The sequence below is a fragment of the Capricornis sumatraensis genome, chromosome 14, assembly GCF_032405125.1.
Source record: "Capricornis sumatraensis isolate serow.1 chromosome 14, serow.2, whole genome shotgun sequence".
Taxonomy (NCBI): domain Eukaryota; kingdom Metazoa; phylum Chordata; class Mammalia; order Artiodactyla; family Bovidae; genus Capricornis; species Capricornis sumatraensis.
Genome location: NC_091082.1, coordinates 88,006,277 through 88,020,842, shown reverse-complemented (window position 1 = coordinate 88,020,842; position 14,566 = coordinate 88,006,277). Strand labels below are relative to the sequence as shown.

The following is a 14,566-nucleotide window of genomic DNA, read 5'->3' as shown; positions in this document are numbered from 1 at the left end:
GGAATACGGTGTGATGCCTCTTACGTGTGGAATCTCGAAAATACAGCAAACTACCAAGCGTGGCAGAGCAGGAGCAGACTCGTGGACGCAGAGAACGGGAGGGAGTCAGGGTGGAGGCACGGGCAGGGGAAGAAGAGGGCTGAGCGACTACGCATAAAATAGATAAGCTACAAGGATATACGCACAATAAGGAATAGAGCCAATATTTCACAGTAACTATAAATGGCGTATAACTTTTGAAAATTGTGAGTCACTATATTTTACACCTGAAACGTAATTTTTTAAGAGAATGCACTTCAAAAGTGTACTTCAAGCACTTCAATTTTCTTTTTTAAAGAAAATTTAAATTAAAAAAGAATATCCTCAGAAAGAAACATCCAGAGACACAGAGAGATTCAAATAGGCAAACGTTCATTGCATCCTTATATACACAGAGGTAAACACTAAAAGGGCGTGGAGGGGCTGGATGGCAAATAAACAGTGGATGATAAACACACAGGCGTTAAAAATAACACAGTGGATTATACATAAAAATGAAGATGCGGGGTACACACAGCATGACCCTGTGTGGGAAAAGTAGTTACATGCTACAAACCATGTGATAGTTAAGTATCACGTACATTTACAGAGGAGCAGATGGAAGGGAAATACCGCGAAACGCTAACAAAGGTGACCTCTGAAGGATGGCAACACCACGGTGATGCTCCCTTCTTCATAACTGTCTGTCCTTTCATGTTTGCCTCAGTGAACGGACGTCTGTAATGAAATAAAGGGTTACGTGCAAGAACAGCAGCTCTGCAGAGGCTCCCGCTTGCCTGGAGGAAGAAGCGGGGCCAGGCAGCAGCCCGGAGCAGCACCTCCTCGGTCCTCCCTGCTGCGCCCACGCTCGGCACCAGCTCCCCTTGCCGAGCCCTGGCGCCTCTGCCCTGGCCACACCTCCCCTGCAGCCCCTGACCTCTGGGAGGCAGAGTCCGGGGGGCAGGCACAGCGCTGCTGAAGCAGAAGCAGAGCCGGCTGGGCAGCCTGGGGACACCCCCTCCTCCCCGCGGCCAGGAGTCTGTGTCCTGAGGATACAGGACGCACGCACAGCTGGCCGGGGCTGGGGTGACAGTGCCCTGGGCCCCTGCCCCGCAGCTCACAGCCCAGGACTCCGCGGGGGCCAAGGGCGGGCCTGACAGCTGAAATCAGGAAAGGTGGGGGGCCGCGCTTCCTGACCCTAGGCAGTGCGGGAGGGAGGTGACTGACGGCCCGAGGGCCCGGGGCGTTCTGGGGACACAGAGCTTTCAGTGCTGAAACCAGAGGAGTCCCCGCTCACCCCGGCAGCAGGTGGCCCCCCTGTGGGTCTCAGGAGCAGGCTGCGCCGCACAGGGTCCATCAGCAGAGCCCAGGCCTCAACCTCAAGATGGGCCCTGTGCCCAGGTCGTGAGACGGAGCATTGGAGCCAACACAGGACGTGCGCTGCCCTGCCCCAGGCCCCTCTGCTGCCCCAGGGGGTCCTGCCCAGGGCTGCCCCTGGGGGCTCACAGACCCTCCCAAGTGGAGGGGCTCCTGGAGTTGGACCCAGTGCTGTGTCAAGGCCTGGCTGCAGCCTCCGTCTGCGAGCACCCTCCACACAGGCCCCCTGACGCCCCTTCTCAGCCCCCAGCCTCTGCTCTCACCCTCGCCACCAGCCTGCGAGCCCCTCTCCCCGGCCACTCACCTGCTAACCCCACAAGAAGGGCTCGTCTGGCATGGACTCAGGGCACACATCCAGGGCCCGCCCCTGGTGAGCCGCTGGGATGCCTAGCAGGCCACATAACCTGTTTCTGAATCCACAGCCTCCGTGGCTGGATGACTCCCCTGTGCTGACGTGGGCCCGTGGAGTCAGTCAGCTCAGTCACCGTCAAGATGACAAGGCACCTACTGAGTCCCAGGGACTCAGAGGCGCGCACGAATGGCAGGAATGGCCGTCCCCAGCGGCGACGGCGGGGATGTGGCCGAGGAGCAGGGAGGGCGGCCTGGACGGAGCAGGGAGAGACCCCAGGGCGGGGGGCAGTGGGGGTACAAGGGCCCCCGCCTGTCCTGCGCAGGGGCCCCAGCTGGGGGCATGGGGGTGGATACAGGAGGTGCCTGACTGTGGAGGGCGCGCCTCCCGGGGGCCAGGACATCCTCCGGGCACCAGGGAAGGTTCCAGTCGGGAGGGTGAGCCACGTCCCAGGCGGTACACTCCAGCAGCCCAGGGTCTGCCAGGGCCCCTGCACCGGGCCTGGTGGGCACACTGCCAAGGTGCCTCTGCACCCCCAGCTCTGCGAGAGGGCCTCCGGGTCGTGGCGCAATGCCCGCTCCCTCTGAGGCTCCCAGGCGCCACCCCCAGTCCCCGCCACAGGCTGGCTCTTGTCTGAGCCTCCACCCAACCCTGCTCACCTGAACAGAGCCACCCCCACCCCCGCCTGCAAGGACTCACCCTGCCTCACTTTCCCACTGATGACTCAGGGGTTGGCAGGGAGGAGGCCAGGGAGGCCGGGCAAGCAGATTGGCAAGAGCCCCACCCAGGCCTCCTGTAAGCAAGGGTTTTCCACTCCGTGCCTGTCTGTAGGGTGCGGCTGGGGGCCCCTGACCCCATCAGCAATCAGTGGTGCAGCTGAGCACTCCCGGGGGTTGCCACGAGGCCCAGGCTCCTCCCCTTGGCAGAGCATGAGGGTACCCCTGATCCCAGGGAAAGGGCCTTCTTCCCCAGCAAGGTCTGAGTCCCACCCCCTCCGGGGTTCCTAGTGCTTCTCCCCTTCCAGACACCCACCAGCTGCGCCGGCATACTCCGAGCTGGGACCCACAGCCGCACTTTAGAGGGGCCGGGACCTCCTACGAAGGGAGCAGCCCAAGTGGGCTTGGACAAGAACCAAAGGCTACTTGGAGCCGACAGGGTGGTGTTCCCCAAGAGCAGAGAGGGCCAGGAGCTGAAGGCCCCCGCCACCAGCTGTGCCCCTCACTACCCTTCACAGCCAGCCTCCCGGGATGGCACCCCCCGCGGCACCTGCCCCTCGAGGGCACAGCAGCAACCGCTCGCCCCCTGGATTCCGCTCAGACCAGGTGCTCCATCTCCACTTCCCCTGGGCCTGCCTGCAAGAGGCTCATCTTTGCTAGACGAGCGTGTCCCACACCCTGATCCCATCTGCTCACAAACATGTTCCCATTTCTGAGTGTCTGGACACCTCCCTCGGTTTGCTGGAAAGAGCCAGGATCTATCTTGGAAGATATAGCAGAATGAAGCCAAGACTTTCACATAGCTTTCCCTGAGTCCAGGACCCAGTGGCAACACCAAGGTCTCTCGCCCTCCACCCACACACAGAGCTGTCGGCCTCCACACTGTCTCCGGAGGCTCACGGCAGACACCACTGGCTGATCACAGCGCGAGCCGGCCCAGGCGGGGCGCTTATCGGCACCATGGGCTGGGTGGACAGCCTCATGAGAGCACAAACGAGGCGTCTGTAAAAATGCCTTTGTGCCTTGTAGGTTCTTATTCAATTGTAAGATGAGGTTCACATATTAGAGAAACGAGAAGCTGCAGAGGGCTCTGGGGGATGGGGACAAAGGACAGGGGTCGTGACCGGATGGGAGGAGGAGCCTGTGGGGAGCAAGAGGGTTGGAAGCGGCTTCCAGACTCCCGTGGTGGACACTCAGCCTCCCTGCCCCATCGGACTCTGAAGCCGCCACACAGCAACAGGGCAGGCCGGACGTGGGTCAGCCAACGGGCCGTCTCTGTGTCACTCAGGGCAGCGCTGTCTCCACCTCTGTTTCTCTGCTGCTGAAACGATTCCTTTTAAACCAGAAGACTTATGATATCAGCGGAGCAGGCCCAAGTGTGTGGGTGACGAAGGGACGAGTCCCGCTGGGGAGACACGGCTGCCTCCCAGGAGGACAGCAGAGGTCAAAGTGGCCCGTGCAGGCCCCAGGGTCCCTCCGCCAGCACCTCTGAGGCTGTGTTCTCTGGGCTGCAGGGTCTCGGCCTCCCCAGGCTGGAGATTTCAGGATAGCGTTTAGCTTGGGAAAGTGGAGGCGAGGAGAGGGATGTTCCCAATACCAGGTCTTTGTGGGAAAGACTCTCACTTGGAGAACAGTGTGGTCACTGCCCTCTGCAGGGTATCAGATTCTGGGACAGGTGTGAAATGGTAATGGCTGAGCCTCTACCCACCCCACCACCTCCAGGCCTGGCACGGCAGTGCGGGGAAGATGGGCAGGAGGGGGGAAGAAGTGTGCAAAGAGAGGCCTGGAGGGGTGGGGGTCCCGAAAAGGACCCAAGCAGCAGACGACCGCAAGAGTGGGCCTCAGGCCCATCAGCTACCCCCACTGAGGTGAATCCGGAGCTGAGCCCGGGGGTTCGTCTCGTGGTCCCCAGGCGGGCCTCTCGGGCCCTCAGGTGCTGGCTCAGCGCTCCTGGGGGGCCGCCCTCCTGCAGGGACAGCATCAAGCCTGAGGCGGACAGACTGCAGAGTAGACAGCAGGGCCGTAGCGGGTGGGGGCTTTGCTGGAGCTCAGAGGCTGGGCCTGGGACGGGCACATCCTGAGATCCTGAGCGCCTGGGGCCGAATCCTCATCCTCACCTCCCCCGTGGCCGTCCCCCTCCTCGCTGGCTCCAGCCGACCCATGACTCCGACGCCTCCTCCACGGGGGTGTCCGCAGCTGCAGCCTCGCCACCCGGAGCACGGTCAGGAGCAGCCACGTCCCGAGAGCCGACGGGGGCCCAGAAGCTGGAGGGGAAGCGCAGCCGTCAGGGCAGAAGCGGGTGCAGTGGGGAGCGTGCCCACAGGAGCTGCGCATGGAGAGTCCCCAGACCTGCTCCCGCATTTCAGGAGGGCACCCCCGTGACCTCCGCAGAGAGCTGCTGCCTCCGGTCCCTGAGGCCAGGGGCGCCAAAGAGAACCAGCTCAAAGGCCTGGGGTCTGCCTGTCAGCCAGCCGCTCAGGGCCCCCCACCGCATAGGGCCCCCCACCGCCGTGAGCGGCCGTCAATGGGGGGGCCGGGCTCGGGGGTCGGTGGGGGAACGTCAGTTTCCTTTGAGAAAGACAAACTAGACCCTTCCTCAGCCTGCTCCCGGTTCCCACGGGAGGGCCCAGGCAGGGGAAGCCAGGGCTTCCGGTTCTGCCCTGGTCCCTGCCCAGCTTTCCTGACCATAGGCCCGCCCCTGCCCCTGCCCTACGGCCCACGGAAGATCAAGGCATCACAAATAACAAATCGTGGCCCATTCCACCCACCACCAGGGCCCCAACCCTTCCTCCAGCCCCCTTCTCAGCCCAGCCCACATGCTGGACACCAGGGGCAGGTGGACAGGCCCACCTCCCCAGGCAGGAGTGGCCTGCCTGCAAACCTCCCAAAATCTCCTGGTTTCCCAAACAGCTCAGCCCTAGGACCGCCCCCCTACCCCCAACAGACCTCGCCCTGAGAACAGGTAGTGGGGGTCCCAGGTCCAGCCCAGCCCCTGCCAAAGTCCCATCTGGGGATTCCTGGCTTCTTGGTTCCCACGCCAACCCTGAGCACCCTGCCGCTGAGGGAGTCTTCCTGCCACAATTCCACGCTCCAACTCGAGGGCGACAGTCATCCCAGCAGAAAGTGGGGGCAAGCCCATCCCTCTCTGTCCCACCCCCACCCGGCTCCCTCAGCCCAGGAGCCCCGCCCTGGCAGGGGTGGAGGCCCCGCGGCCTGTCCGCCAGCCTCCTCCCGGAGTCAGGGCAGAGCCAGCCTCGGGAGGCCGCCGGCCCACCCTCCTCTCGGACACGGAGGTCACAGTCGGCCCGCCGGCGCCCAGGGGAGGCCGGCGTTCGGCTCCAGGCTGGACTCCTGGGCGCTCCCCCAGGTTTCTCCCTTCCCGCTGGCCCTCGGACGGCCCAGCCTGGAGGGGGCTCGCAGGTTGGGGGCCCCATTTCCTCCGGAGGGAAAAGAGGCGACAGGAGGGCCAGAGAGGAGGGGGGCTCGGACCCGGGGGCTCACCTGACACGACCTCGGGCAGGCCAGGCGCGGCCCCGCGCTCTAGGACACCAGCGCCCCGGCCCCGAGGCTCTGCCGGGCGCGCACGGTCTGGATGGCCTGCTGGTTCTTGAACTTGACCAGGCCGAGGGTGATCTGCGCATTCCAGCCCGGGTCCTCCGGCGGGCAGCGGAAGTCGATCTCGCCGCCGCCCTCGGTCACCAGCGTGAAGTAGGTGTGGCGGCCGGTGCTCTCCACGCACTCCACGGCCTTGATGCGGGCGAAGCTGAGCTCCTTGGGCCGGCCGCCCGCGCCCTTGGCCTCGAAGAGCTGCAGCCCGCGCTCGGTGAGCACGCAGCGCTTGCGCTTCCACTGCTGCAGCAGCCCGCCGCTGCGCTTCTCCAGCACGCCCTCCCGGAGCACCGCCGCCGCCATGGGCGCGCGCGGGACCGCGGCCAGGCCGCGCCGCGCCCCGCCGGCTCTGCCCGCCGCCCGGCCGGCGCGCCTGGTGCCTGTCGGGCCCCGCCTCGGTCCTGGCCGCCGCTCCGCGCCGCGCCGCCCCGGCCCCGGGCCCCAGAGCCCCCGAGCCCGGCAGCCCGCTCGCCTGCTCCTTCCTGGGCCGTCTGCGCGCCGGGCCGTCGCTCGCGGGATGTGCCCTCACATGTCCGGCGCCGCCCCCTGCCTCCTGCGCCGCCGCGCATTCCGGCGCGCCCGGCCCGCCCTCCGCTCCCCTGCGCGCCCGGCCCGCCCGGGGGCGGGGCGCGGTCCCCCTGCGGGTTCTGGGCGTGGGGCCGGGGGTCCGAGGGGCTGCTGTCCCACCGCTCGGGCCTTCGGGCCTTTAGTCCGCCGCTCCCGGGGACCTCCGGGCCTTGGACTCGGGGAGGGGGGGGTGGGAAGGGGAAGGAGGGGTGGTCGTCTAGACTAGAGGCCTAGCTGCTTGGGAGGGGCCTGTTTCGTGGTCGCCCACCGGCACGGCTGGATCTTGCCGGGGGTGGGGGTGTTGCCAGGCAGCTGCTGGAGCTTCCCAGGCCACAGGAACCCTGCCCCAGCTTCTGACCCCTTTCCTCGCTTGGCCAGTTGCCCCTTGGCATTGCGCAATCAAAAATGAAGATGGTTCTGGGGTTTGGGCGGGGTTGGGGGAGGGCGAGGGGGGATCAGGCTAAGCTGGGGTCCTCCCCCTTGGGCAGATTTCTCCGTGTGGGGGCCCCAGACAGGCTGCCCACAGCGGTCTCTGCTTGGACAGCCCACCCTCCCGCGCCTGCCTCCATCCCGGTGTGGTTTAGATGGCAGGAACCTGGGGGCCCCTCAGCCTCCCCTCCTGGGGGAGGAGGAAGGGCCGCGTCTGCACCGGACCTGGGACCGCCCTTGACAGGGCCGCGCTCAGCCCACGTAGACCGGGGCCCCGGGGGAGCCAGGCGTGGCCGACGGGGCCTGTTGCCTCTTCCCCCAGGCTCAGGTCGCCGTCCCCCACCCCCACCCCCATCTCGGCTGAAGGCTCCCCTCTCTCTGCCGCCTGGAGAGCCTCCCGTGGACACCACCTTTGCGGTTGCTGCTGGCGTTCAGTGGCTCAGCCCTGTCCAGCTCTGCGACCCCAACTCCTCCCCTTGGTTGAATCCTGCCCACTTTCATTATCTTTCAATTTCCTCATCTGTCAAGCGGGAGGGTTAATTGGTTCTGATCTCAGGCAACTCTAATGCGCAAGATAACATCTGTGACAGCACTGGAAGGAGGCTCAGGAAGTATTCCAGGGAAGTCCCTGGCGGCCCAGTCGTTAGGACTCCAGGGGCCTCTGTCAGGGAATTAAGATTCCACAACGTGCGTGCTGCTGCTGCTGAGTCGCTTCAGGCGTGTCCGACTCTGTGCGACCCCATAGACGGCAGCCCACCAGGCTCCCCCGTCCCTGGGATTCTCCAGGCAAGAACACTGGAGTGGGTTGCCATTTTCTTCTCCAATGCAGGAAAGTGAAAAGTGAAGTTGCTCAGGCGCGGCTGACTCTTAGCCACCCCATGGACTGCAGCCCACCAGGCTCCTCCGCCCATGGGACTTTCCAGGCAAGAGCACTGGAGTGGAGTGCCATTGACTGCATGATGCTGCCCAAAAAATTAATTGAAAGAAAAAGTCATTCCACTCCTTCCCCCACTTTTACTGACTTCAGAAGAAGATGGGAACCCGGAGACTAGGCTCTCCCGGGTCATCAAGCCACCCCATGTTGGCACGTTCCCCAGGGCTTCCGGTCTCTTAGGGCCTGTGCTTAGCCTTGTTCACAGTGGGTCACTGCGGGAATCTCGACATGCAGCAATGACGGTGTGCTCACGCCCTGTGTTTGCACCCTCCTGCCCGGCGACACGGAGTCTAACGGGAACAGAGCGTGTCCAAGGGAGGGGGGCAACCCCACACAGCGTCTAGGTCAGGGGCTGCCACCTCCCACCCAAAGCTCTGCAGCCCGCATGCGCAGGAGACTCGCACGCGCACGCCCACCTGCGCACGCCCACCTGCGCACGCCCACCTGCACACGCGGGCCAGCTAGCCCCCAGCCGTCCCGGAAAGGGCGTGGTCGGCCGAGAGAGGAGAGAGGCCATCGAGACTGGTACCGTCTGAGGCGGCAGAGTGGGGAGCTCAAGTGAGCACCATGGCTGGCCTTAGGGAGCCCAGGGCTCAGCCTGTCTGCCGGCCACACCCTCCTGGGGCTCCCCGGCCCCGCCCAGGCCCTGACCCCGGTCCTGCAGAGGCGTCTCCTGGGGCGCCGAGACCTGCATAATCTGGAATCCTCCTGAGCAGCTAGCTCCAGACCAGCTCCGCTCCAGCTGGTTTCTGGCGGTCACCCCTCCCTCTCCAGGCCTGGGACACACTGGTGCTCTCTCCAGACCCAGGTGATTTTACAAACGTGCGGGCTTTAAACGTTTGCAGAGCACCCTCACGTGTCTTTGAGTCTCTTGACCCATGAGATCAGAGGCGGAGCAACCTAGATGAAGTCTCACAGCTTCTAAATGACAAAGCTGGGTGAGACTGGTGGCTGAGAGGACCGCCCCTGTGTCGGCATCTGGGGACACAGCTTTCCTTTTACGTGGGAACCAGCCACCCGCACTCTCCTCTCCTGCTGACTGAGTGGAGAAACGCCAGGCCTTTGGACACAGGAGTATGGGCTGGAAAAAGACAGGAGCACTGGGGTAAAGGGAGGGCCACGGGAGGGAACTCAGCAGGGCGTCCCCTGTTGTGGAAACGGCAGGTCATTGGCAGCTAAGCCTCGGTTCCCAGCCCACAGCTCCCAGGGTCCTGCATAGATCCTCAGGACCTGGGAGTCCTGCCCTCCATGTCTGTCAGGGATGAGGAGAGATGGCTCACTCTAAACCTTTTCCCAGAGCTGATCTCTGCTGGTGGCCCCATCTGGGAGAGGTTCAGACCCCAGCTGGATTACTTGAGCCTCCGATGGCTCCAGAGGGGCAGGGGGCTAGTGCTGACACCCCTTGCTTTCCAGAGCTTCTGGAGCCCGCCCCCGGGAACAGCACCCCAGGGAACACAGCCCTGGGCACAGCGCTGGCTCTCAGCTGCTGGGGCCTGGCTGGGTCCTGGGCACACTCCCTCGGTGCTGTACCTGACCCGACGCAGGACTGCTGCGCAGAACGTCCCCACGTGCCAGCCCCTTGCCCTCCGTAGGCACCCACTCCCCCAGGGGAGCTGCTCTGCTCCGTTTGTCCATCCGTCTGCAGCAGCTGCAATAGCTGGACTGCAAAACGGTCCAGGGACCAGCAGCCTAGAGATGCTTTGAGCTGCAGGGCATCTGGTCCACTCCAGGGGACTGCCTGGAATGGAAGGGAAGGGAAGATGGGACGAGGCGGGCTGGAGGCAAGAACAGGGCCAGAGAGTAAAATCTCTGCTGTTGCCCACAGTATTTACTTAATCTTATTGTAAATTCACTTTAGTGCCCGTTGATTGTGAGGCTCACTCCATAGAACAAGCACTGGAGATTACTTGATTTACGAAGATGATGTATATTAACGCCGTACAAACTTAAACTGAAGGCAGCAGCAGTCTCCCCTTTGCTTATAACTCTTCAGAGGCTGCAGCCTGTGACGCACCCCTGGGGAGCTGCCTCTTTCTCCCTGACGTGAACCCCGCCCCTCTCAGCCCGCAGGCCTCCTCACCAGCCCTCCCCCAGGGTCACGGCTCCTCCCCACCTGGACCGCGGGGCCCCCCCTGCCCCCAGCATCTCGGGGTTTGTCTCCTCCCCTCACACAGCTCTGTACTCAGGCAGCACCTTCTCTGGGAGGTTGTCTCACCACCCTGCTGAAACCGCGCCACACAGTCCCACTCACACACACACAGTCCCACTCACAGACACAAAGGCACACAGTCACAGACACACATCCATGCTCTCTCTCTCTCACATACACACACACTGTATCTCCTTCCCTGCCTGATTTCTCTCTGACAGTCTTGATGTTTTCCTTACTCACGATCCACCCCCTCTACTAGAATGCAGACCCCATGCCAGCCGGGAGTTCTGTGTGTTTTCTTGATCCTGTGGACCCAGCATGTCGTCTGGCACACAGTAGGGCCTCAGCTGCTGAGTGACGGGATAAAACGGAAATGGAACCAACAAAAATTGGAAGGAAGAAAGATAACACCGGCATTTCCCAGTCTCTCATTACCAGGAGGCAGTACACGCCAACTAGAGTGAGTGGACTGACAGAGCGCGGTCCAGGCATGTTACCTAAAATGACAGTGACAGCCCCTGGATGGTCACAGGGGAGATCAGAGCAGTCTGGAGCGGTGGACGCGCGACACCAGGCACGTGGCACCTGGGACGAGTCCGCTCCTCTCTAACCTCAGCCTCCGGTGTCCGGCGTTGTCTTGGGGGAGGCGCTGTCGTCCTTCCGGAGAGACGGCAGGGGCGAGCCTTCTCCCCCAGTCTACTCCGCAGCCCCAGGATGGGGAGGAAGGTGGGTCACCTCGCAGCCGGGTCCCCCTGAGCCCACCCATCTGGGGACACCCCCAGCTGGCCTCTCCCAGAGAGCTCTCCTGACTGCTCACACCCGCTTGATGGAGAGTGCTTTGTTTTAGAGCTTTGGGGTTTCCTCGGATCTGTTTTTCTAAAGGGCAACATAAGAAAAAAGAAACCAGATCAAGGGCTCAAGTCTCCACGGATCTGGGTTTTACGGGCAGCATTACAACAGCCCTCAGGCGGGCCACAGCCTGCAGCTGGCCCGCCTGGACTTGCTCCGGGCCGGGCACTCTCCGTGGAAATCCCCTCCCACGCTCACCCTTTAATCGCGTTCCAGCCCAGTGACTTTCCTGATTCACCCAGGCTCCCTTTCTCTCAAGAGCACCCACTGCCCCTCTCTGATTGCCGAGTCTGGGCTTGAAGCGTTTGATCCCCGCTTGGGTCAGGCGGAGGCTGCCCTCAGGCTTCACGTTTCCCACGTTGCTGTGGTATCTGGGTGCCCCTGCCAGAGCCAGAGGAGCCCGGAGCAGCTCATCCTCGGGGCCCCGGGTCCAGGCGACCCCGTCAGAAGCCTGGCCGCTGCCCAGGGACCCAGAGGCCGCAGCCAGCCTGCCGGCACTGCTGGGCAAACTCGGGCGCGTCGCCGGCTTCTAGCTGTGTTTTTCACTGCCTTTCACAATGCTGTTGGGTCTGGAGTGAGAGCAACACCCGGGGCGCACTGCCGCTGCAGAAGATTCAGGACAGAGACTTCCTTGTCCGGCGGTCAGGCTCCACCTTCCAGTGTGGAGGGTGTGGTTGAAAGATCCCTGGTCAGGGAACTAAGATCCCACATGACAAACAAAAGCAATATTGTAACAAATTCAATTAAGACTTGAAAAATGGTCCACAGCAACCAAAAAAGAGTTCAAGATAAGAAAGTGTCTTCTTCCACCCCTCCAGTCCCCCAGCCCCGGAAACAAGCTGCTCCGCTTGGCCTTGGCTCACACGCATTTGCACCCAGAAGAGGGAGGGGGACAGGGCCCCGCAGCCTTCCCCCGGCCATGTGCAGGGTCTGTCCCAGAGACTGGAAGTCCCCGTCCCGCCCTGGTACTTTCTGCACCAGCGGGCAGCTCTTACGTCTCCGCCTAAAGGGCAGCCGGTTCATGGACTTGACATGGGTGGGGGTGACGGAGGGGAAGGGACCCGGGTCCCCACGAGTCCCTTCTACACGAGAGGACCGTTTTCCCTCATTGCCTTTGCGTTTCCAACATTGCGTAGTGAGGATTATGGATTTTCACCTTTATCCCTTGATAAGTGAGAGGTTCCTACAGGTGCCTTTGTCAAGATCAGTCAGAGACAGCTGTAGCTGTCCAGCCTGGGACTGAGGTCCAGAAGCGAGGAGGTGGGGGAGCTGGGGGAGGGACGCTCCTGGCGTGTCCGTGACTGCGATCCGAGGGAGGCCCGTGGAGAGAAGCATCGGTGTGGGCTGTGCTCTGCCAGGGAACAGGGTGAGCAGGGGGCCGGGAGGAGTAACCCCGAGTGGGAGTGGCCCAGGGTCCAGCGCTTGAGCCCTCCAGAGGGTCAGGACGAGGTCACGGAGTGGAAGGGCCAGGGGCTCAGCTGGGGCAGAAAACGCCCACTCAGCACTTTAGTCACCATTACCAGCCTCCGGAATCTCCATGGCCTCTGGGAGGAGGCTCCCCAGGCCCATAAATGCAGAACATCAGAGCTGGCAAGTGCCCGACTGCCCAGGATGGCCTGGAAGCCACAGCCACAGCACCTCCCTCCCCTGGGAGCCCACAGGAGGCGCTGGGTCTCAGGCCCCACCCAACCGCCGAGCTGGAGTCTCAGCTTCACAAGATCCCCAGTAGGTTCTCAGGCCTGAGGAGCACTTCTGTGGACTTAATCGAGGTCACATCTCCATTCACAAGGGAGAGGCTGACGCCCGGGGGAGGAGGCGGGCCCAGGGTCACACAGCTGGTTCCAGCCTTGGTTCCGCCACTGGCAGTGCCTTTGAATACATGTCACTTACACAGTCACCACTTCTCGGGTTCCTCTTGTAGGATAAAGGGGTAACGTGACCTCTGCTTACTGCTGATGGAGGGGTCAAGTCAGACAGCACCCAGACCTGTGCCAAGTACACAGGGTAAGAGAGCAGGCACCGCCCTGCTCCGCACCACCCGGCCCACGGCGGCAAAGGAAGAGTGTCAGGTGGGTGGCGCAGGAGGCGGGCCAGCTCCTGCCTTTCTGTCCTGCTCTGCTGCTTACCTTGAGCCAGATCCCAGGCCACTGTTTGGTTCTTGGCTTCAGTCGGATCATTTGTAAATGGCAGTTATGACAGCGCCCGCTCCAGAGGCGTGAACGCATTTAAGGCCTTCACAGAGGCCGAGGCCCTAAGTGCCCAGGACATGGAATGAAACCCACGGAGTGCCCAAAATTGGGAACCGGGAGCTGGCCTTGGCAGGGGGGTCTTCTCCAAGGGGGTGGTTTCTGCTTTGCCCTTGACTCAGGAATCAGGGAGGACCCAGGAGACAAAGGCTTTCTCTGCAGACAGGAAACGGGGGACTGGGAGGGGGTGTACTGGGAGGGCCCTGCGGGTCCTGTTTGGTCTCAGCACCCCCTTGGCTTTGATACCTCTCAGTCCTGGCAAGAAAGGGAATAAGGTGGTGGGTAGAGAGACTCATCATGAACCCGGCAGGGGGACTCAGTTTTAGGGGGCCTGGCCTCACTCACGTCAGGCGGGCCTCGTCCACCCGCCCCACGCTGTCCTGAGGGGCTTCCAGGCCAGCAACCGGCCTCTGGGAACAGCCTCTGCCTTAACCCAGCTTCATTCCCTGGAGGTGCGTCCAGCATCCTCCCCACCGAGGCTGCTTTGGGTGACAGGTGGTCCCAAGCTTGCAGCTGGTGTTGGAGGCTGGCCGACGGGCTTCTGCCGCAGCTCCAGCAGAGGGCAGCCTGTCCCCAGCTTTGGGGCCCAGACGCCCCACCCAGCTGTTCCTGTGGGCCCTCCCAGAGCCCGTGCTGGTGATCTGTTCGCGGAACTATCCATCCCCACCCCACCCCGACACCCAATGTGCAGACCCTTCTGGGAAGGTATCCGGCCGACCGCATCCCGGGCTGCACAGAGTGGAAGTGTCAGGACGAGGGCCTCTCGCCCGGGGCCCCACCCTGTGCTGCCTGCACTCTGCAGCACTGACTGGTCTTAAACCAGGCCTCTACGTTTAGGCCCTTTCCCAGAGTCGGGGCTGGGGTTCCGTCAAGGCCTCCCCTGCGTCTGGCCCTACGGACGTGATGCACAGACTTGCTCTTATTAAAGCAGCTGCTCTTGTTTTGTAAATCCACGGTGTGGGGAGAGGAGCCCAGCCCCCAACACGAGACAGGCAGCCCTCAGACGAGCTCGTGCAGTTCACATGTCCGTGGACTTGGTCAAGGAGACCGGAACTCATATGTTAAAATGCTGATCCCCAAGGGGATGGCGTTAGGAGATGGAGCCTTTGGGAGGTGCTTAGGGCTTGAGGGAGGGGCCCTGGTGAGTGGAATTAGCGCCTCCTGAGAAGCCAGAGCCCCCGCCCCCTTGTAAGGTGACATGTCTGTGAACCAGCAGGCGGGCTCTCCCCAGACACTGAACCCACTGGCACCTTGGCCTTGGACTCCCAGCCTCCAGAACTGGAAGGAGTAAAGTTCTGTTGTTAAGAAGCCCCCTCAAGC

At 62.7% G+C, this 14,566-nt stretch overlaps 1 protein-coding gene across 1 annotated transcript; it reads right to left on the bottom strand.

Annotated features, from left to right (window-relative positions):
* Positions 1-2,519: 2,519 nt before the first annotated feature.
* PHLDA3 (pleckstrin homology like domain family A member 3) lies at positions 2,520-6,372 on the bottom strand. Its single transcript, XM_068985809.1, has 2 exons — positions 5,962-6,372; positions 2,520-4,724 (listed from the first exon to the last, which is right to left on the bottom strand). Exon 1 carries the CDS (start codon positions 6,370-6,372, stop codon positions 6,001-6,003), a length of 372 nt encoding a protein of 123 aa, XP_068841910.1. The 3' UTR covers positions 2,520-4,724; positions 5,962-6,000.
* Positions 6,373-14,566: the final 8,194 nt, after the last annotated feature.

Bases quoted from the DNA above. Each gene is read 5' to 3' on its own strand.
- PHLDA3 (XM_068985809.1), bottom strand. From the start codon at position 6,372: ATGGCGGCGGCGGTGCTCCGGGAGGGCGTGCTGGAGAAGCGCAGCGGC.